This window comes from Schistocerca americana, chromosome 5 (genome assembly GCF_021461395.2).
Source record: "Schistocerca americana isolate TAMUIC-IGC-003095 chromosome 5, iqSchAmer2.1, whole genome shotgun sequence".
Classification (NCBI taxonomy): Eukaryota; Metazoa; Arthropoda; class Insecta; order Orthoptera; family Acrididae; genus Schistocerca; species Schistocerca americana.
In genome coordinates this window covers 756,057,721-756,080,136 of record NC_060123.1, presented here as the reverse complement: position 1 = coordinate 756,080,136, position 22,416 = coordinate 756,057,721, and the positions used below count along the sequence as shown (strand labels likewise).

The 22,416-nt window shown below is 41.1% G+C and overlaps 1 protein-coding gene across 1 annotated transcript; it reads left to right on the top strand.

Moving 5' to 3' along the window:
• The first annotated feature begins 4,986 nt into the window (after nt 1-4,986).
• On the top strand, nt 4,987-5,896 carry LOC124616788. Its single transcript, XM_047145204.1, has 3 exons — nt 4,987-5,175; nt 5,308-5,379; nt 5,599-5,896. The coding sequence occupies exons 1-3, from the start codon at nt 5,139-5,141 to the stop codon at nt 5,844-5,846; spliced, it is 357 nt and encodes a 118-aa protein (XP_047001160.1). The 5' UTR covers nt 4,987-5,138; the 3' UTR covers nt 5,847-5,896.
• The last annotated feature ends 16,520 nt before the right edge of the window (nt 5,897-22,416 follow it).

Genomic DNA, 22,416 nt, shown 5'->3' with positions numbered 1-22,416 from the left:
TCCTCACTAACGGAGGACATTTTGAACATTTCCTGTAACAAAGTGTTTGAAGTCACGCTGGAACGTTCTGTTGCTGTGTGTTTCCATTCCATGATTAATGTGATTTGAAGAGAAGTAATAAAATGAGCTCTAACATGGAAAGTAAGCGTTTCCGGACACATGTCCACGTAACATCTTTTCTTTCTTTGTGTGTGAGGAATGTTTCCTGAAAGTTTGGCCGTACCTTTTTGTACCACCCTGTATAAGAAGGGTAGTAAGACGGATCCTCAAAATTACACACCAATATCCTTAACATCGGTTTGTTGCAGGATTCTCGAACATGTTCTCAGTTCGAATATAATGAATTTCCTTGAGACAGAGAAGTTGCTGTCCATGCATCAGCACGGCTTTAGAAAGCATCGCTCTTGCGAAACGCAACTCGCCCTTTTTTCACATGATATCTTGCGAACCATCGATGAAGGGTATCAGACGGATGCCATATTCCTTGACTTCCGGAAAGTGTTTGACTCGGTGCCCCACTGCAGACTCCTAAATAAGGTACGAGCATATGGGATTGGTTCCCAAGTGTGTGAGTGGCTCGAAGACTTCTTAAGTAATAGAACCCACTCAACGGTGAGTGTTCATCGGAGGTGAGGGTATCATCTGGAGTGCCCCAGGGAAGTGTGGTAGGTCCGCTGTTGTTTTCTACCTACATAAATGATCTTTTGGATAGGGTGGATAGCAATGTGCGGCTGTTTACTGATGATGCTGCGGTGTATGGGAAGGTGTCGTCGTTGAGTGACTGTAGGAGGATACATGATGACTTGAACAGGATTTGTGATTGGTTTAAAGAATGGCAGCTAACTCTAAATATAGATAAATGTAAACTAATGCAGATGAATAGGAAAAAGAATCCCGTAATGTTTGAATACTCCATTAGTAGTGTAGCGCTTGACACAGTCACGTCGATTAAATGTTTGGGCGTAACATTGCAGAGCGATATGAAGTGGGACAAGCATGTAATGGCAGTTGTGGGGAAGGCGGATAGTCGTCTTCGGTTCATTGGTAGAAGTTTGGGAAGATGTGGTTCATCTGTAAAGGAGACCGCTTATAAAACACTAATACGACCTATTCTTGAGTACTGCTCGAGCGTTTGGGATCCCTATCAGGTCGGATTGAGGGAGGACATGGAAGCAATTCAGAGGCGGGCTGCTAAATTTGTTACTGGGAGGTTTGATCATCACGCGAGTGTTACGGAAATGCTTCAGGAACTCAGCTGGGAGTCTCTGGAGGAAAGGAGGCTTTCTTTTCGTGAATCGCCAATGAGTAAATTTAGAGAACCAGCATTTGAGGCTGACTGCAGTACAATTTTACTGCCGCCAACTTACATTTCGCGGAAAGACCACAAACATTAGATAAAGGAAATTAGAGCTTGTACAGAGGCATATAGGCAGTCATTTTTCCCGCGTTCTGTTTGGGAGTGGAACAGGGAGAGAAGATGGTAGTTGTGGTACGAGGTACCCTCCGCCGCGCACCGTGTGGTGGATTGCGGACAATGTATGTAGATGTAGATGAATACAATAAGCAGATTGAAGAGAGTGTAATTTACAGTGCTTATTAGGAAATGAAGAGGCTTGGACAGGATATAGTAGAGGGGAGAGCTGTCTTCGGACTGAAAACCAGAACTATGAATGGAACGGGCAGAAACCGTAGTAGCCGATCCTGACTCTGCCGAGCAGAGCGCGCCCTCCTCCCTGGCCGGGAACGCCGACTCCCGCGCCATATTAGGGCCAGGGCGCAGCAGAGCGCCACCTGTTGAGCAAACGTTAAAACCTGCGAAGATCCCAGCGAGGATCCCCCCCACTCTACCTCCCTGCGACACTCACCCCGCACTCCAGCTCGCCCACGACGGGTCCTCACCCCACCCCCATACCACGCTCACGAACGGGACCTCACCCCACCCCCTACAGTTCCCTCACAACGGAAGACCGGAAACAGTACCTGACTACCTGCATTTGCGGTTTGGAGCCCGGGTGGTGTTGCTGCTTTGTGCGTCGCTTTGTGAGTGCGGAGAGCGCGTGATATTTTCGTGTGTGTTAAAATCATTGTGAGTGCGGAGTGCGCGTGGTGTTCCTGCAGTAGCTGTTTTTCTTAGTGCGGAGTGCACGTGCTATATTGGCTTTGTGCGTCGCTTTGTAAGTGCGGAGAGCGCGTGATATTTTCGTGTGTCTTAAAATTATTGTGAGTGCGGATACGCGTAGTCTTGTTTTGTGCGTCTTTTTTTTCCTCATTGTGATTAGAGAATAGCGTTTGTGTTACTAAAATGAGTGCTTTTAAATGTGAAGTGTGTGGGCAAGTGTGTAATTACAGAAAGAATCTCAGTCAGCATGTTTGCAAAAACCGTCAACAAGAGCTGCCTGTTGCCACTACAACTACTGTAGCTTCTTATCAGTGCTATGTGTGTGACAAAATTTTTTCTCTTAAAAATAATTTGTATCGCCACCAAAGAAATATTCATGGTTTGCAGGAAGGGGGGTTGTTCTTCAAGTGTACATTGTGCCCATTTCAAAGTAGTTCAAAACAGGGTTGGATAGATCATTTACAAACTGCTCATCAAATTCAACTTAATTCCGAAGATCTGCAGTTCTCAAATGAAGACGAGTTTTTGCAGTGGAAAGAAGACACTGAACGCACGACACATTCAAAGTTTATTAAAACGCATGGGTCTACTAGTTCCACACATTATTATGGCTGCCATCGGTCAGGTAACTTTATCTCAAAGGGTAAAGGCACAAGACATCTTAAATTGACAGGCAGCAACAAAATGAATGGAAAGTGCCCTGCAGAGATGAAAGTAACTGTACACGAAGGTGGAACATATCAAGTACATTTTGTGTCGACCCACATTGGTCACAAACAAGATTTAACGCACCTGCCCCTGAGTCAAAAAGACCGGGAAACCATAGCAACAGATATTGCAATGGGACTTCCGTATGACAAAGTTCTAGATAACGTACGGACAAGTTTGCAGGATTCGGACTTGCAGAGAATCCATTTGACTACCAAGCAAGACTTATATAACATTGCAGCAAGCTATAACCTCTCCTCCAAGTCGGTCAGACATAAAAATGATGCAATCAGTGTCGAAGCTTGGGTAAAAGAAATGAACGAAAGTGAGAATCCGTCTGTGTTATTCTATAAACCACAAGACTCGACTAGTGAACATCAAGAACTGAGGAGTGAGGATTTTGTATTAGTGATAATGAACAGAGCACAACGCGAAATGTTATCAAAATATGGAGAAGACTGTATCTGTATTGATGGAACCCATGGGCTTAACGGGTATGATTTCGAAGTGACCACTCTCTTAGTACTGGATGATCTCAGGCAAGGATTCCCATGTGCATTTCTAATTTCGAACAGGAAGGACGCCGATGTTTTAAGTATATTTTTGCAGTACATAAAATCACAGGTTGGGCCAATTTCCTCGAATGTATTCATGTCTGATTTGGCAGAGTCATACAGTATTGCATGGAACAGGACAATGTGTGCTCCTAAGATGAGACTCTATTGTACCTGGCATGTGGACAGAGCATGGAAAACTAATATCAAGCGGAAAATTTCAGATCTGGATAAAAGAAATGAGGTGTATCGGCTCATTAAATCAGTGTCAATGCTGAGAAATGTAAATATGTTTCAGGAATCACTGCAAAAAGCACTGCAGAAGCTCAGTAGTGACCCTGACACATCAGAATTTGCTTCATACTTCAAGACACACTATGAGGGAAATGTGGAGTGTTGGGCCTACTGTCACAGAATGTATGCTGGGCTCAATACCAACATGCATGTGGAGAGTATGCATAGGACGTTAAAGGAAATACATGGTAATGCAAGACAGATAAAACGACTGGACAAAGGCATATCTACACTAATGTCCCTAGTTACAGCCAAGATGTTTGACTGGCTTATAGCAAATGTAAAAGGGAAGGTTACAAGCAAAGTTCAAGACATTCGTAATAAACACAAAACTAGTTTGTTAATGGACAAGGACCTCATCACTGAGGTAGATGGTGGTTGGGAAGTGCCATCCACATCATCTTCAGAGGTCTACATTGTTAAAGATAACAGAGTCAACTGTGAGTGCAAATTAAAATGTAGTGATTGCAATGTGTGCATACATAGGTATTACTGTACATGTATGGATTACAGTATTAGATTCAATATGTGTAAGCACATTCACACTGTTTGCCGAGATGACAGTGTCGGTGAAAATCCCCTGCAAAGTCCAGAGGTGCTGGGTACTGATGTTGATGCCACCAGTGAGAGAGCAGCAATATTAGCTGAAGTAAGCACAAAATATGTTTCAGAAACACCAAAATCTTTGTTAGAAGGGAGACAGAAGCTTATTTCAGAGTTTTCCAATATTGTCAGTGGAATGACTGAGACTGAACTTCAGTTGGCCAAAAAAACTGTGCTATCCTTAAAGGCAAATGTAGGAGCTGTTCGAGCCCGAAACAGTAATTTCAAACAAACAGATAAGGGCCATAAAAGAAAGCTAATACCACAGAGGAGGCTGTTTTCTACCAAGAAGAAAACAGCACGTAATATTTCTCTGGCTGTTCCAAATGCTGAAGAAAGATGTGAAGTAGTAAATTCACTTCTGAATGAGGGTATGTATCAATTTTCAAGTTATTGAGTACATACATTTATGTGTTGAACCTTGGCAGAGTAAAATGTAATTCATGGTTAATATACGAATTTGTGTTCAGTACCTGTCAACTTTGTGTGAATTATAATTTGAAATTTATATGCAGAGTTCGACATGAATCATGATGTTCCTGCGGAGCATAGTCGTGCCGTGCCAGATGTACAGCACAGCAAAACAGGTAAAACTTGATGGGATCCATCATTCTAAATATGTGTGGTACTACTATAATGTCCTCACACCAAATAAACATGTCACATTAAGTAAAATTTAGAATTTTGCTGTTCAGTAGCAATGCAGTGTGTTTGGAATCTGATGTAATAGTTACTTGCAGTACAGTATATGTATATACTATCTTTCAGTACCTATCAATTTTGCCTCAATTGTGATATGAAATTTATTTGCAGGGCTTGACACCAAAAATCACTTGCATGTTGTAGAACAACCACACAGTATGTTATGGCAGTCAGGTATTCATCATGGTGCATCAGGTGTGTGTAAAGTAAATCTAATGGAGATAACATATCTGAGTATGATAATAATCTGAATTCATATTAATGTATACTCATATCTTTAAATTCTATTTTACTGTGTCTGCATTATAATATAAAATTAATTTACAGGGCTGGACATGAACCAGTTTGTTGCTGTGCAGCATGGTTATGCCATACCAATTGTGCAGCACAGCACAACAGGTAACACTCAATCGGACCCATTATTCCGAATGTATCTCATACTGCTCTAATGTCCTCATATCAGCTAAGGGTATCAGATTAAGTAATATTCACAATGTTGTTGTTCAATAGCAATGTAGTGTGTTAGTATTCTGATTTAAAAGTTACTTGCAGTGGAATATATTCCACCTTTTAGACCTATCAATTTTGTCTGTATAATAACCCAAAAATTATTTGCAGGGCTTGACACCCACAATCAGGTCCATGTTGAACAACCACACACTATGCCATGGCAGCCTGGTGTTCATCATGGTGCGTCATGTGCGTGTAAAGTAAATCCAATGGAGATAACATTATTTGATTATAATGAAATTCTGAATTTATATATGTATAATGGAACTGTAGTTAGCCAAAAAAACTACGTTATCCTTAAAGGCAAATGTAGAAGCTGTTTGACCCCAAAATGGTTATTTCAGACAAACAGATAAGGGTCATAAAAGAAAGTCTATGCCTCAGAGGAGTCTGTTTTCTACCAAGAAGAAAAGAGCACGTAGTATTTCTCTGGCTGTTGTTGATGCTGTAGAAATCCAGTTCTTGATGACTGGACCTGCAAAATCCTCACTCCTCAGTTCTTGATGTTCACTAGTCGAGTCTTGTGGTTTATAGAATAACACAGACGGATTCTCACTTTCGTTCATTTCTTTTACCCAAGCTTCGACACTGATTGCATCATTTTTATGTCTGACCGACTTGGAGGAGAGGTTATAGCTTGCTGCAATGTTATATAAGTCTTGCTTGGTAGTCAAATGGATTCTCTGCAAGTCCGAATCCTGCAAACTTGTCCGTACGTTATCTAGAACTTTGTCATACGGAAGTCCCATTGCAATATCTGTTGCTATGGTTTCCTGGTCTTTTTGACTCAGGGGCAGGTGCGTTAAATCTTGTTTGTGACCAATGTGGGTCGACACAAAATGTACTTGGTATGTTCCACCTTCGTGTACAGTTACTTTCATCTCTGCAGGGCACTTTCCATTCATTTTGTTGCTGCCTGTCAATTTAAGATGTCTTGTGCCTTTACCCTTTGAGATAAAGTTACCTGACCGATGGCAGCCATAATAATGTGTGGAACTAGTAGACCCATGCGTTTTAATAAACTTTGAATGTGTCGTGCGTTCAGTGTCTTCTTTCCACTGCAAAAACTCGTCTTCATTTGAGAACTGCAGATCTTCGGAATTAAGTTGAATTTGATGAGCAGTTTGTAAATGATCTATCCAACCCTGTTTTGAACTACTTTGAAATGGGCACAATGTACAATTGAAGAACAAACCTCCTTCCTGCAAACCATGAATATTTCTTTGGTGGCGATACAAATTATTTTTAAGAGAAAAAATTTTGTCACACACATAGCACTGATAAGAAGCTACAGTAGTTGTAGTGGCAACAGGCAGCTCTTGTTGACGGTTTTTGCAAACATGCTGACTGAGATTCTTTCTGTAATTATAGACTTGCCCACACACTTCGCATTTAAAAGCACTCATTTGACTTACTACCTTTAATTGCTGGTTTAATTCAAGTACATGGAGCAAATATTGAAGACATGGGGGCTGGCCAGATTGGCCGAGCCGTTGTAGGTGCTTCAGTCTGGAACTGCGCGACAGCTATGGTAGCAGGTTCGAATCCTGCCTCGGGTATGGATGTGTGTGATGTCCTTAGGTTAGTTAGGTTTAAGTAGTTCTAGGGGACTGATGACCTCAGATGTTAAGTCCCATTATGCTCAGAGCCATTTGAACCATTTTTGAAGACATGGTTGTAAGTGCTACTCTGAGATGAACAGACGGGAATTTGTGTCTGTCTTTCTGACAATTTTAATACAAATGATGGATACATCATAATTGCGCAAGATTTCTTGTAGCATAATTCACACAATGTACGCGTCCTCTGAAACATTATGATGTAATATAACACAGCTGGAAATGTTATTAATTTTAGCTTTTTGAAATAGTTAGGTATTTCCCATATTACTGCAGAAGTTGTATTCTAATGCATGACGATTGGCATAAACATAAGAAAGTCCCAATTGGGCACTGCTGATAGATACTCGTGATTTTTTCCATGTGTCTACTACTGCATTTGTGACCTACACAAGCATGTTTTTATAGGTTTGAAAACAACATCAAAATTGCTTGAGGTAAAGGCAAATAGGTACTTTCAACTCTTAAGATTTATGTCTGTCATTTATAGTGCTGTAAGATTGATTGTTCACTGTCATCATGGTACAAGCAGTATTTCTCCTTAAGTGCCCAATGTAATTATGTTTTTTGTATGTATACTTGTAATCTGTTTCTGTAATACTTTATTATTCATGACACTTCTTTTTGTACTAATGTATCTGCAATTAAATGATTGGTTGTATATTGTCAGAGTACTCAGTAAACTTTTATTTTGTACAACGTACAATGTATGTATCATGTTGTAATTTCATTGTACTGTTGGTACTGTATGTATGGAATTATTTCATAATGTTCTAAATTGTACAACTTTTGAATGTTAATGTGGTGTACTATCCTAAGAAACAATTGAAATTGTGGCATGTAGTGTAACACAGATTGTGTTTTCAAATATAGTTATCTGAATAATCAAATATAGTTTGCTACACCATTTGTATGACCAGTGAGAGAATTTAACCATCTATGATTGAGACTGTAGTTTGCAAAGTGCTGTAGTTTGCAAAGTGAAAGGAATTCATTTGTGACCTTTGAGATTTTTTTAATGATTAACTGTTGATATTACTACACTCCAAAAGATAATGGTATCCTCTTGGAACATCGGATATTGAGTCCCAGGCTAAATGCACCTTGTTCCCCACATTTGGTTTACTCTGTTGTGTTAGTAATTTATAGAAAGTTAATGATTCAATAAAATTATATCACTGAAGAATTTTCATTTTCATTATTGCACTGCCTGTCCTACATAATTAAATACCATTCTCTGTGCTGCAGTGTCAAGAAAGTAGTCATCCTAAATATGTTATGTAACATGAATGTACTGAATGCATAAACAAATTGAGCCTCTGAAGCAAATCTCATAGGTGGTTCACGATTTTATCCCCAGCACCTCCCTGCATATCTTTCTACATTTAACAGAAAATCAGCCCCTAGGCTGAGAGTAAGAATTCTTCTCTATCATTTCAGTCAACAAAGGTCTGCCTGGAAGGTCTTGGAGAGAGCCACTGGTTTGTTTGGAAAGATATGGAAAGAGGTAGTAGATTATCGAAGTTTGATGACTGGCTCAATTGGCAAGAGAGCTACTCTACAAAAACCAGTGTGGTATCTGGATTCAGATTCAGGCTGGTTCACAAATTTCATGTTTCATTAATGTTTCAAAAACAGTACACTCCACTGCACTGTAAAAGATATCATTTTTGCAGTGTATACATCACAAATGGTTCTAATTGTTACATCACTTCCCATGAAGCTAGGTTATTGTTCATGTCTAATAGTGGAAAAACTGGGATGTGACAAACAAATTAAGTCACCATTAATCTCATTATCTTGCAGTTCCTTGGAAAATATTTCTGACCAGTTTCCTGTTTTTTTTTTATTTTTTTTTTATGAAGTGCAAGTGCTGCCACCATGCGCCACAGTACTGATGCTTGCTTGAGTTGAGAACTGGTAACACCTAATATCATGACAATACACATGATGTATTGAACAATTAGTCAGGATATTTTAATAACACGGGACATTGAGCCAGAATGGAGTCTGGTCCCTTTTTTCTCGCCAGGGTATATCACCCGTGCAAGAATCTTTTCCATGTTCTGTGTGTTTACACATAATCCCTGGGGTTCTCGTTATGCATCCAATAGCCAAGATGGTGACTGCATAAAGATGCAATTAATGAAACTTGTACTTCTGTGCAGAACACTTTTAAAATAAAAATATTAGGTCTCACACTATAGATAATTGATAATATTTGAAGTCTTGTGGTGATATACAAAACTTTTCAGAGGATAATAGAATAGCTACATTTTCAGTTGTGATCAGTAACTTAATACCAAGAACGATCTCAAGAAAGAGATGTAAGCTAACTGCTGAGAAATTAACTGTCAAGAGTCATGAAATATACTGGATCTAGTGTTATAATGAGACTGATGAATTCTTTTCATGGGAGGAAATTTGCATTACTGTGATAAATGTCAATTTCACAGCAAATTCAATTATATAATCACTTTAATTACCTCCAGAATTTCTATGTCTACCTAATCTTATTATTATCTGAGGTATGTTGGTAGTTGTCTTTGTAGGATTTTGTTCTGAAATGATGTTTGGTGAAATGTAGGATGCATAACACTTAAACAAGTATACTGCAGCTAAATATATTATGAACTGATATAAATAACATTCTGATTTACAGTGTTATGCATTGTTATGTTTTCAGTGTGTGTTGTATCCGATGTACAACTATATTATGAGTAGTAATATAAGTCAGAAATGGAATCAGACATTTTAACTTTAGAGCGAGGGTTTTCAAAATAATACTCAATAAAAAATAATTATGTATAAAGGAAACTTACGTTAAAGTGACATGTTCCACATCATTACGAAATATCGTATTCATAATCTATGGAACAAGTATTTATGTATGTATGTATAATAGAGATGGTACAATAATACTATTATACAAAATAAAACAGCAATATGTAATACTTATGTATGGTTAGTTTTCACCCACCCCAATATGTGGTTGGGGGATTTGGATTTTAAAAAAAAGTTCAGAGAAACAAAATTTAAACAACAACATTGAGTCATTAGATAAACTCTTGTGAAGAAGGGGAAAATAATTAAAAATATAACAGAATAATTTTGCTGCTTAGTAAATGTGGAACATATTTGGCCAACCACAGCCACCCTCTGGACACACTAAAATCTCCCATGAAAAAAAAACGACAGAGGGTCTTTAAGACAAACTTAATGAGATAATCAGACACAAACAAGAGTAGTGTCACTGATTAATCACCAGACTGATGTGAATTATACATCATCTTTAGAAAAACAATTCTGTTAATCATTTTCAAGTAACAATCAAAATTTAGTAACAAATATTTGCAAAAGTTGACTTGTTGAAGGAACTCAAAAATTCTACTTAATCTCTAATTATTTTCCTTCAAGTCAGCAGACGTTTCTTTGCTAATCAAAGTTCGTGAGGATGAATGTGTGAGTAGCTTGGTGGAACATGGAAGTAATGAAATGCTTTCATAATGCTTAAAGACAGCCAACTGGCTGGCTACTGCCCAGTTAGCCATTTTGGGCACTCCCTCTGTCAGGTCTACTTTATCTGGTGCGTGGGTTCAGATGGGGAAGAAGTAACATATACAAAGGTTGACAGCCACGTCCCAATGTACAGTTTCTGTCAAGATGAACAAGCAGGGTGAGAATAGATCTATGGTAGTAGGTGACCGTGTAGCAGTGCTGAAGCAGGTAGCATGCATTGCATAGCATAGAATGATATCTTCAATCTGTGTGAGACCCTCAGTTTCTCAAACCCTCAACCAGGTGCCACTCCCCTCATATTACACTGTATGCAGGAGAATTATCAGTGAAAACTGAGCAATAACCTCTTAGAGGGTCTCACTGTCAAGGATCATGTGGTGGAAGACATAGACATTAAATAGGCATGTACCATCACAGCAACTGCCTGTGCTGATGTGATTAAGGGTGCTGTAAAGGCTGATATATGTCATTGACAAAAACAGCCAGCCCGCATTTTGCTCTGTCATTGGTACTGTCTTCTCTTCAGTGGAGGCTATTGTCTACCAACACAGGAGTGTCAATAGGTTCAAAAATGTTCCTTGCAAACAGAGACACAATTGTCTTTCCAGCACTATGAGCATCATTTCCTGTATGTGAATTCTGTAACCCATTACATGGGTGCAATTTTATCTACTTTGCTTCTTCTACCCTTCTATTGTGACAGTGGGGCCACACAGGATTAGCCAAGAGGTCTAAGGCACTGTAGTCATGGACTGCGTGGCTGATCCCAGTGGAGGTTCGAGTTCTCCCTCGGGCATGAGTGTGTGTGTTTGTCCTTAGGATAATTTAGGTTAAGTGGTGTGTAAGCTTAGGAACTGATGACCTTAGCAGTTGAGTCCCATAAGATTTCACACGATAAATAATCACTCAGCACTTGCTACAAATACTTTTATTCTTGTAGCATATACACAATGGATGTAGCATAGAATAAAAGTATTTGTAGCAAGTGCTGAGTGATTATTTATCATCATAATTACCAGCTCCTCACTGCCTGCAACATCAACAGAAACATATGCACGAGCCAACTCTCCAAAAACAATCAAAATCCTTCACCTTCAGGTGATCTTGTCATAAGGAAATAAGAGTAGTGGTCATGGCAACTGGAAGATTATGGAAGAAAATGTTTCAGTGTCAAACTCTAGTGGTAGGCTTGCTACCCAAAAGCCAAATGCTCCCCAACCCACACAACACTGATGCTTCCACATTCGCGTCTGTAAATCCTGCTTTTCCTACCCCACAGATCAGTTGCCCACTGTCAAAAAAAAAAAAAGGGTTCAAATGTGTGTGAAATCTTATGGGACTCAACCGCTAAGGTCAGTTCTCTTCTCTTTAGAGAATTGATCTGGCAAAGAGACAGTTCTTCTTGCTGCCGTATAGGGCAGCAATATTATTGGGGGTTAGAACCAGCGGTTTGACATCCCCACACTGTTTTCACCACTGTAACAGCATAGGCCAGAGATGCTGGGATTTGGTGACCTACAATTAATCTGAGAGTCCACTGAATGTGATTCCTTTCATTATTTTTACTTATTACAATCTTTCTCTGCTTGGAAAATAGGGTAATCACTTCTCAAATCTGAGAGGTATCTGAAGTAGTCAATGTGCACCAATGAGGTACATGCTGCCTGCTTCATGTGTGCCTCAACATATTTACTGTAAGATGTCTTACCCTTGCAAGTCATTACCATAAGACCCAACTAGTGAAATTTAAAACATCACATGATGCTGATGATGAATGCCCTAACCACTGCACACATTAATACCTGTGTTTACATACTGTGGTAAGTAGGAATGCCAAATCATAATAAATGTAACAGTCTTTCCAGGTCTTTATTGTTCCTACTAGTGACTTGTACTGCATCCATGATCCATTGATAAGCTGCTTCATATTTTAAAATCATGTCCATGAGGTCTCTACATATTACCCTATCTACTATTTGGAGCATAGAAGCAAGCCTCACTGTTCCCTTTTCTATAAGTAGTATGCCATTAAACAGGCCCGTTATTAAAGTATATTGTCAAAATTCAAACAACAGAAACTCCAGGGAAGGATATCAACAGTGTAGGAAAAGACACATTGCTGCTTACCATAAAGTTTATATGTTAAGTTAGAGACAGACACAATTAAAACACACTTAAACACAAGCTTTCGGCCACAGCCTTCATCAGATAAAGAGAAACACATCATTCATTCACACAAGCAAGCACATCTCACGCACACATGACCGCCACCTACAGCAGCTCAGCCAAAATGGGGGAGTTGGGGAAACCTTCTCAGAAGATCCCTCCCTTCTCTCATCATCAAAACCATATCCCTAGATACTGGAGCCCTGATAGTTTTATCATAGCTTTCAAATAATTATTTAAGAACTCTGAACCATTATAACTGTTTTTCATGGAACTGAGGTATTTAATGGCTCACGAGGACTTTTTAATATCTGCCGTTATCCACTTGTTTTGTGAGACATTGATATGATGTAGGTACCTCTGGAAATGTCTTTTCAAAATTCAATTTAAAAATGCTGAGTATTTAGAGATTTTCACATTTTCATCAGTTTCTCCATATAATTCATCTCAACTTTAGTTTGCTTGTTATTTTGAAATATCTTCTATTTTTATTTCTGATAGATGTCTTTCACAAACTTGCAGTTTCGGGGATTTTCTGATGCCAGATTTTACTGTTGTTATTTGCCAGAAATGGTCTGACAGCCAAAGATATTTTTCAGCTACATCACACTTTTCCCTGTCCATGTTTTTATTACACCATTGACCAACAGGGACATGCGAAAACTCTGAAGAATATTGATGAGGGTTTTGTTTTCATATTTGTGTTTATGTCTCCACAGAGAGGTTTGTTTACTTTAGTGTCTGAGGCTTTTAGAACTTCTGTTAATTTATTGGAAAAAGTTCCCACACTACTACTAGGAATTTGATACACACACAATATGATTAATTTTCTGGTTGTATCAAGCCCTGTTAATTCAGTAGCTGATATTTCAAAGTGTTTGTCTTCACACACCTTGATTTGAGCCACATTTCCTTTCTTGTATAAATTCACAATCCTCAACCCTTTCGAAGTAGCCCTGCGGTAAGGGTCTGTCTTTACATACAATGCTAATAATACATGTTTGATTTCTGTGTCTTTACACCAGTGCTCAGTGACAGAAACTACTGTGCAGTACAATGACTGGATTTCACCTTCAGACTTGTATTTTATGTTTTATTGATTGTATGATTTGATGAAAAGTTGTTAAGTCTCTGGAATGCCCCATGATACTTCTTCCGATGGGTTCTTGTTTTCTTATGACATGTAAAAATATCCATATTGTAATCTATTGTATCAGATTTTTTTATCTGCTGCAGATACTCTTAAGTTGGGGAAATCTGTTATCTGGATTTATTATAAAAAGGATCTGATTCTCCTGTGTATGACAGCAAATATTTCATCATGCTTGGCCCGAGGTACACCCCATATACTATGGTGAATCTACTGTACCAATCTTCTCTTCCTCTTCCTGCTTAGGACTAGGCCATGTCTAGTGAGACACCATGATGGTATTGACTGGCATGACAGCACCATGTGTGAACCTGGCTGCCATCACTGGCTTCTGTAACCCCACATTAATCTGCCTCAAAGTTCCATAAAGGTGTGGCTGATCATGACACTGGGACAACTCATCAAAGTGTGCATTTGTGCCATGTGTCAGGGAAACTGTCTTCTCCAGGTCACCACCTATGTCTCATGCCCCATTCCTGTCCAAACTGTTTCCGACCCCTACCCACAATCACCACATGGTCATCTTTTGTGAAATCAGTAACTAAAGACCTTAAGTCCTCCATCATTTGACAAAGCCCTGAATTTACTTTGAATATACTCGTGACCTTGTATGCTACCCTAATTTTTCTGTAACTGAGGCCTACATCTTGCCCATGACTACTATCTAGCAGCACCACATTTTTTCTTCCCAACTCGTTGTATACTCCTAGGTTTCCTGACATTGTTTGAAATGCATTGTACATTTCATGTTGCTAGTCCTACCCAAGGCTCTGCTCCACTGAACTCTAGCAGAAGTAAATACCTGTTTTTTGCGTTTTTTCTTCCTGCCCACTGCCAGTTCTTAACCACTGTCCTCCCCTTTATCTCTCTTGATCCTGATCAATTCCTACTTGCTTCCTTTTCTGTTCTTCAAACAAAATGTTCCTACTGCATACTCTGCATTTCCAGGAGTTTTCCCAGTGTTCTCCCCACAGCATCTCCTCCCCCCCCCCCTCCCACCTTAGTGAGAATATTTTCTACAAGACTGGCAACAAATCACCCTACTCGCTATTCTATAACAGCTCCTGCATCTCTCACTCATGATTGAATTCCACAGAAGAATTAGTTCAAATTTGTCAAGGACGTGAGATCGGCTGTAAGTACACACACACACACACACACACACACACGCGATGATAAATTGTTTTGTGTTGTTGCCGCTGTTTACGTTCTGTTTTAGAGGTACAGCGGCAGAAGAATTAATTACTAATTGCTTTGGTTTTGGAGAATCACGTTATAAAGAATGTTTAGATATGTTTTTAAACGTTAGCAACTCAGAAATTGTATGCCTACATCACGTCTGTCTAACCAGTAACAAATACGAACTGTGTTGATAAAAATGAATTAAAACGTTTAATTACTCTTTTCTGGTAAGAACAGACAGAATAGACACTACTGGAACTAACTGCTGCCTTGTTTTAACGAAATTTAAATTATTAAGAAAACTTAAGCAGATATTTTAATGTTTATGTAACACAATATTTCGGCCTACGTCGCGAGTATTGGGATTTCTATTAAACGAATTGCTTTTAAGAAAAAGTATTACTGAAAACGCTAAATATTTATTTCGTAACAAGAACGGACACTACAGCAAGTATACAAAATAAGAGCTCCTACTTCTTAAGGCACTCCTGCACCCACACAACATTTAAGTCACTACAGATAAACTGAAAGTAGATCAATAAATAGTACGTAATTTTTAAGTGAATTAGTCGTTCCATTGAAGTATTTGGTAATTATAACAATAATTCATAGGTTGCAATATACCTACTTCTAACTTTACATACAGACGCAAATACTATATTAATGAAATACCTCATGTGTCATGTATGGAAAATACGACTGTCTTCATAACGTTTTTGTTATCAGTATGATTTTTATATTCTTCACTTCTTTAGGTCTAATGAGTCAAGCTACATTTTATAAACATAAAAATATTGAGTCAAGTGAGGACATTGTAAACAAGTAGACCTGTCTATTCTTATTAGATTATCGCTTCCATTCCGTAGCAGAATATTTTGGATGTTTGAGATACAGGGACTACAAACAAGATAGTGAAGCTAATGAAAATAGTGCAAGCTGTTTGGTGGATAAAGCTTACATTTATGTCTCTACTGACATAATACAGTATTTTTACTGTGCTGTTTTGGTTTGTGTTTGTTCTGTGTCTTATAATCTGGAAAGATTTTTTTGGATGAATAAAAGAAATAAACTCTGTTGCCATCCGCGACATCGTAAGCTTTTATTACCGACATACGTAACATTTCCAATCACATTATTTGCGAAGTGTAGTTTTCCCGAAAAATCACGTTATATTAAGCGATTAATTTGATGCTAATTGGCTCACATTATAATTAACAGACAGCACGTTTGTATTTCGCTTTCATTTATTATTTTAAATCATTTGTGATTTTTTGTTCCGCTTGTTGTAAATACCATTAGGTACCGGAAATCCATTTTAAGTTATAGACACTTCTACTTCGTCAATAACATACAGTTATAATCTGTAAACGTTTACATTAATACCTGAAACTTAAAGTCTTTGCATTATACGTTGGAAATTGTTCATTTTCTAGTTCTCGTTCTAGGAGTAACATATCTGCGACGATGTGTATCGTTTTGCTCCGGTTGGGCGGAGCATCTTGCTGATCAGGGGTGGAGCTTAAGTGGGGTGGGCGGGGACTGTGTCGGGATCTTCGCAGGCTTTAAGCTCATGTCACCTGTTGCTGCTCTCTGCTCGCTGCCCATCGCGGAGCTCCGAGCCGCCAGTTGCCGCCGTCGCCGCCAGAGCGTGCTGGCGGCGGGCACGCGCGCGCGCGCACGGCGCGTGGTGGGGGCGGGCCCTGGCGAGGTGGTGGGGGGAGCGGGAGGAGTGGCCTAGGCGGCGCGCGCCGCGCCAGACGTCTCTATTACCAGTGGCCGCGGCGCGCTTACCCCGCCGAGTGCGTCCGTCTCTACGTGTGGCTGCCCGGCTCCTGGCTTTGTGTCCGGCGCTTGCACGTGTGCTGTGCGGCAATGTTCCCTCCACGGCGACGATTCTGCCCTCTCTTCTACATCATGTTTACTCAGTGACGTGCGGAAATCTGTCACATTCTCTTACAAGAGTAACCCAGTATCCACAACAACATAACGCTCTACACGTCCGTAACCTCGGCTAATAAATACCGCACTCTTCCATCTCTGCTCCTTCAGTGCCTTTAAAAGAAACAGCTCTGTATGTTTTCTCCGGCATAATCTGGTTTTCTACGACTGAGTGAATAAATATACTTGAACTGATATTTAATAATCCTAACCCGTGGCATAATAACGAACAAGAGATAAACATCTTGCACAGAACAAAATTCGTCAGTGCTCCACAGACGAGCATTCATTTGACCACCACCACTAAAATCGCCACAAATTCGGAACACTTCGATTTCCCCCCAATCGAGAACAGCATCTGGTTTTACGAGAGACGACGTTAGTTGAATTTCACAGGCAGTTACATACGAAGCAGCTGACGAATTCATTCGTTTGCGCAAGTGTGACGTATTGCGGTTACAGCTTAATGTGAAGACTGTCGGTCACCTCAGGAACGACTGGAACACGGTGGAGTGTAGAGATACACGTGTGGGAGTAGGTCCCGACGGCGAGGTTTCGTTTCTTCGGCAAAGGTCAGAATTTCCGCCACTCCTCGCACGAGCCACAGGGTCCCAAAGAAAGAAAGGCTGCTAGCAAAGGTGTTTCGGATTAGTGTGAGTGCCAGGGAGGTGTGGCGTGTGATTCAGTCTGCTAAACACAGCTACACAAGATCATCCGTCGGCCGTCGCCTCTTCTTTCGCGTCACCTGCTTTGGACAGCATCGAAGACGAAGAGCCGGCCGCGGTGGTCTCGCGGTTCTAGGCGCGCAGTCCGGAACCGTGCGACTGCTACGGTCGCAGGTTCGAATCCTGCCTCGGGCATGGATGTGTGTGATGTCCTTAGGTTAGTTAGGTTTAAGTAGTTCTAAGTTCTAGGGGACTGATGACCACAGCAGTTGAGTCCCATAGTGCTCAGAGCCATTTTTGAAGACGAAGAAGCGACCTCAGTGTGATTCGTCCTGCTGCCGAGGATCTGCAGTTGGAAGTCTCCTAGTTCGAATCTGGCCGCTGGCGCCGCTCGGAAAGTCCCTGCAGCCGCGAAGGTAGGATCAGCGCGCAACATTTCTTTTTCTTTTAAGGTTCTTATCCACTACGGACGTTCAACACTGCCTCTGCGCTGAATAAAACTTTCCAAAAATGACTCCAACCAGTCACCTTTCGTGACGGTACCAATTTTTTTTTTTTTGTTTTTTTTTTTTTTTGTTACAGTTACCGCTCTATAGCTGCCTCGCGACTCGCCATTAAATCACAGACTGTTCTTAATGAAGAGTCAAAACATATCCTATGGCGGGGCCTTGTACATAATTTTTGGTATCCATACTGTACTTATCGCCATAACTGCAACGTGAAAACACACAAAAGTTTCCCGAGGCGATTTGAGCACTAGAATCAGTCCCACGGATGCAGAAAAACCTTCAATAATGCCAGCAAGTCGACTTTATCACATAAATAACTCCAAGTTCAAGCATTTATAGATATATATCGCCACGTTCAAGCTTATAATACACTCCTGGAAATGGAAAAAAGAACACATTGACACCGGTGTGTCAGACCCACCATACTTGCTCCGGACACTGCGAGAGGGCTGTACAAGCAATGATCACACGCACGGCACAGTGGACACACCAGGAGCCGCGGTGTTGGCCATCGAATGGCGCTAGCTGCGCAGCATTTGTGCACCGCCGCCGTCAGTGTCAGCCAGTTTGCCGTGGCATACGGAGCTCCATCGCAGTCTTTAACACTGGTAGCATGCCGCGACAGCGTGCACGTGAACCGTATGTGCAGTTGACGGACTTTGAGCGAGGGCGTATAGTGGGCATGCGGGAGGCCGGGTGGACGTACCGCCGAATTGCTCAACACGTGGGACGTGAGGTCTCCACAGTATATCGATGTTGTCGCCAGTGGTCGGCGGAAGGTGCACGTGCCCGTCGACCTGGGACCGGACCGCAGCGACGCACGGATGCACGCCAAGACCGTAGGATCCTACGCAGTGCCGTAGGGGACCGCACCGCCACTTCCCAGCAAATTAGGGACACTGTTGCTCCTAGAGTATCTGCGAGGACCATTCGCAACCGTCTCCATGAAGCTGGGCTACGGTCCCGCACACCGTTAGGCCGTCTTCCGCTCACGCCCCAACATCGTGCAGCCCGCCTCCAGTGGTGTCGCGACAGGCGTGAATGGAGGGACGAATGGAGACGTGTCGTCTTCAGCGATGAGAGTCGCTTCTGCCTTGGTGCCAATGATGGTCGTTTGCGTGTTTGGCGCCGTGCAGGTGAGCGCCACAATCAGGACTGCATACGACCGAGGCACACAGGGCCAACACCCGGCATCATGGTGTGGGGAGCGATCTCCTACACTGGCCGTACACCACTGGTGATCGTCGAGGGGACACTGAATAGTGCACGGTACATCCAAACCGTCATCGAACCCATCGTTCTACCATTCCTAGACCGGCAAGGGAACTTGCTGTTCCAACAGGACAATGCACGTCCGCATGTATCCCGTGCCACCCAACGTGCTCTAGAAGGTGTAAGTTAACTACCCTGGCCAGCAAGATCTCCGGATCTGTCCCCCATTGAGCATGTTTGGGACTGGATGAAGCGTCGTCTCACGCGGTCTGCACGTCCAGCACGAACGCTGGTCCAACTGAGGCGCCAGGTGGAAATGGCATGGCAAGCCGTTCCACAGGACTACATCCAGCATCTCTACGATCGTCTCCATGGGAGAATAGCAGCCTGCATTGCTGCGAAAGGTGGATATACACTGTACTAGTGCCGACATTGTGCATGCTCTGTTGCCTGTGTCTATGTGCCTGTGGTTGTGTCAGTGTGATCATGTGATGTATCTGACCCCAGGAATGTGTCAATAAAGTTTCCCCTTCCTGGGACAATGAATTCACGGTGTTCTTATTTCAATTTCCAGGAGTGTATATATGCTGCCTGGTTGCAGCTGTACAAAACCCCTGCAATACCAGAAACAGTCACTATGAAACGTGTAGCATCTGCTGGAAAACGCGAATTGTAAAATAAAAAATTCCTACCAGCACAATAGGCGATGTAGTTACTTCTGAACACCTTTCTTTCTCCATAACTTCTCCAGTCCTTTGAGCTTCAGTTAACCGACTGGCGCAGTTAATTTTCATAATTTTTAACATTTTCATGCAGCGAAAGAAACTCATATTGTTTATATAAGAATATACAGCCTACAGTTGCAGGTTAACTTTATCGTTTACCTAGTTTTCAACGTTAGTAATAACGTCTTCTTCAGAACATAAAATATTATTTAAATGTTTGCCTAATGGCTTGTTTTAGGCAAACATTTAAATAATATTTTATGTTCTGAAGAAGACGTTATTACTAACGTTGAAAACTAGGTAAACGATAAAGTGAACCTGCAACTGTAGGCTGTATATTCTTATAGATATTATTTTCACAACGGTGTCTGTCAAATATGCCTACTTTACAGTTATACACGTTTACAGCGTCTTGAAAAGAGTTTATAAAAGGACCATCAACATATCTGCAACTTTTACAACGAAATGTAATCGAATTAAAGTAGAATGATGCAGACGGAATTAGATTAGGAAACGAGACACGAAAAGTAGTGGACGAGTTTCGCTATTTTGGGCAGCAAAACTAGTGACCGTGGCCGAAATAGAGGGGATGTAAAATGAAGAAGCAGAAAGGGCGTTTCTGAAACGGAGAAAACTGTTAACATCGCAGGTAAACCGGGGTGCCAGGAAGTTTTTTTGTAGTTTCGTCTGGAGAGTAGCACGAACGAAACTGAAACACGCGAGAAGCATTTCAGACAACAAAGTGAAGAAGCCTCTCAATTGTGGCGCTAGAGAAGACTGTGCATCGAACTGAGGAGAGGGGGGGGGGGGAGGGGGTTGAAATATATGTGGCACTGCTTCACAGAAAGGTGTCGGTTGTCCGGACCCATTCTGAACCGTCAAGGGATCGGCAGTTACTTAGTGCAGGACTCTTCGTGCTCTAGGCAGCCACAGCTGTGGAAACACATCTTCATAAATGAAGAACCGCAAGTACTGTTAAATTATTCTTCATGAAAATGACCGGTTTTGCAGCTTATAGGGCGGCCGTTATTATTATTATTATAATCAGTAGTTCTACATTCGGACTGATTGGGTGGCAATGGTACAAGTCAAACGCCAGACAATTATTGGACATCATTGCTTATATGATGCGTTTCGGAATTTATCCATCATCAGATATCCAGGAGCGATTACTGCACGTAGATAAGGCATTTAAAGTGAAACAAACATCCACAGTGCTGCAATTGCTCCTGGATATCTGATGAAGGATAAATTCCGAAACGCGTCATATGACCAATGAAGTCATTCCTTGTCTGACGTCTGACTTTTACCATTGCGACCCAGTCAGTCTGAATATAGAACTAATGATTGCTTAAATTTCAAGTTTGACACCGGATAACAAATTGCAAAAGAAATATTTTTTCGTGCGAAATAATTGCAAATTATGAATTGTCGGATTTTTTTTCCCTTTACTTGTACTATGGAATCTTGGTGCTTGCCAGATTTCGTGATTCTAGGTTAACGGTTTCGATGAGTGAGGTTGTTAGTATCAAAATGCGTGACTTAAATAGCCCGATCTTTTGAGTGCATTGAGTTACAAGCTTCAATTTATTCCACCACTAAGAGACTGTAGGCCTTCGTGTGTAATATAAATTCAACTGGATAAGTCTATACTTTCCTGAAAGAGTGGGCTTCTAACAGTTGGACAGACAGAGAGACAGAGAGAGAGAGAGAGAGAGAGAGAGAGAGAGAGAGAGGGGCAATAAGGCTATCGTATAAAGACTCCTTTTTTTCCGATTGAGCAACGGAACCTTAAAAATTGAGAAAAAAGAATAGTACTGCCTATACCCTAGGTATTAAAAAATGTAGTGTTCACAATGAGTTCGTGTAAATGGACGACGTGACAATCTCAGTCGAATCAAAATAAGACGTGCGTGGGAAGGAGGATAGTCAGAGAAGTGAGTAGCTCTCCACCCCACATAGCAAGGGATGCTGCAACAGAAAACAAGAGAACCAACAGCGCCCAAGTCATATTCGCGCCTTAGTAATTACCTTCATTTGAAACTTGGACTTTCCCCATTTCTTTTTCTAGTCAGGTGTGTAGCTTAGGGTGCAAGAGTAAGTTGCGGAACCGGTCGTTTCAGGTTCAAGTGGTTCAAAAGGCTCTGAGCACTATGGGACTTAACATCTGAGGTCATCAGTCCCCTGGAACTTAGAACTACTTAAACCTAACTAACCTAAGGACATCACACACCATCCATG

Excerpts from the sequence above, each read along its gene's own strand:
- LOC124616788 (XM_047145204.1), top strand. The coding sequence starts at position 5,139 with ATGTTATGGCAGTCAGGTATTCATCATGGTGCATCAG. Across the intron at positions 5,176-5,307 it reads TATTCATCATGGTGCATCAG|GGCTGGACATGAACCAGTTT; the intron begins GTGTGTGTAAAG and ends ATTAATTTACAG. Across the intron at positions 5,380-5,598 it reads TGTGCAGCACAGCACAACAG|GGCTTGACACCCACAATCAG; the intron begins GTAACACTCAAT and ends AATTATTTGCAG.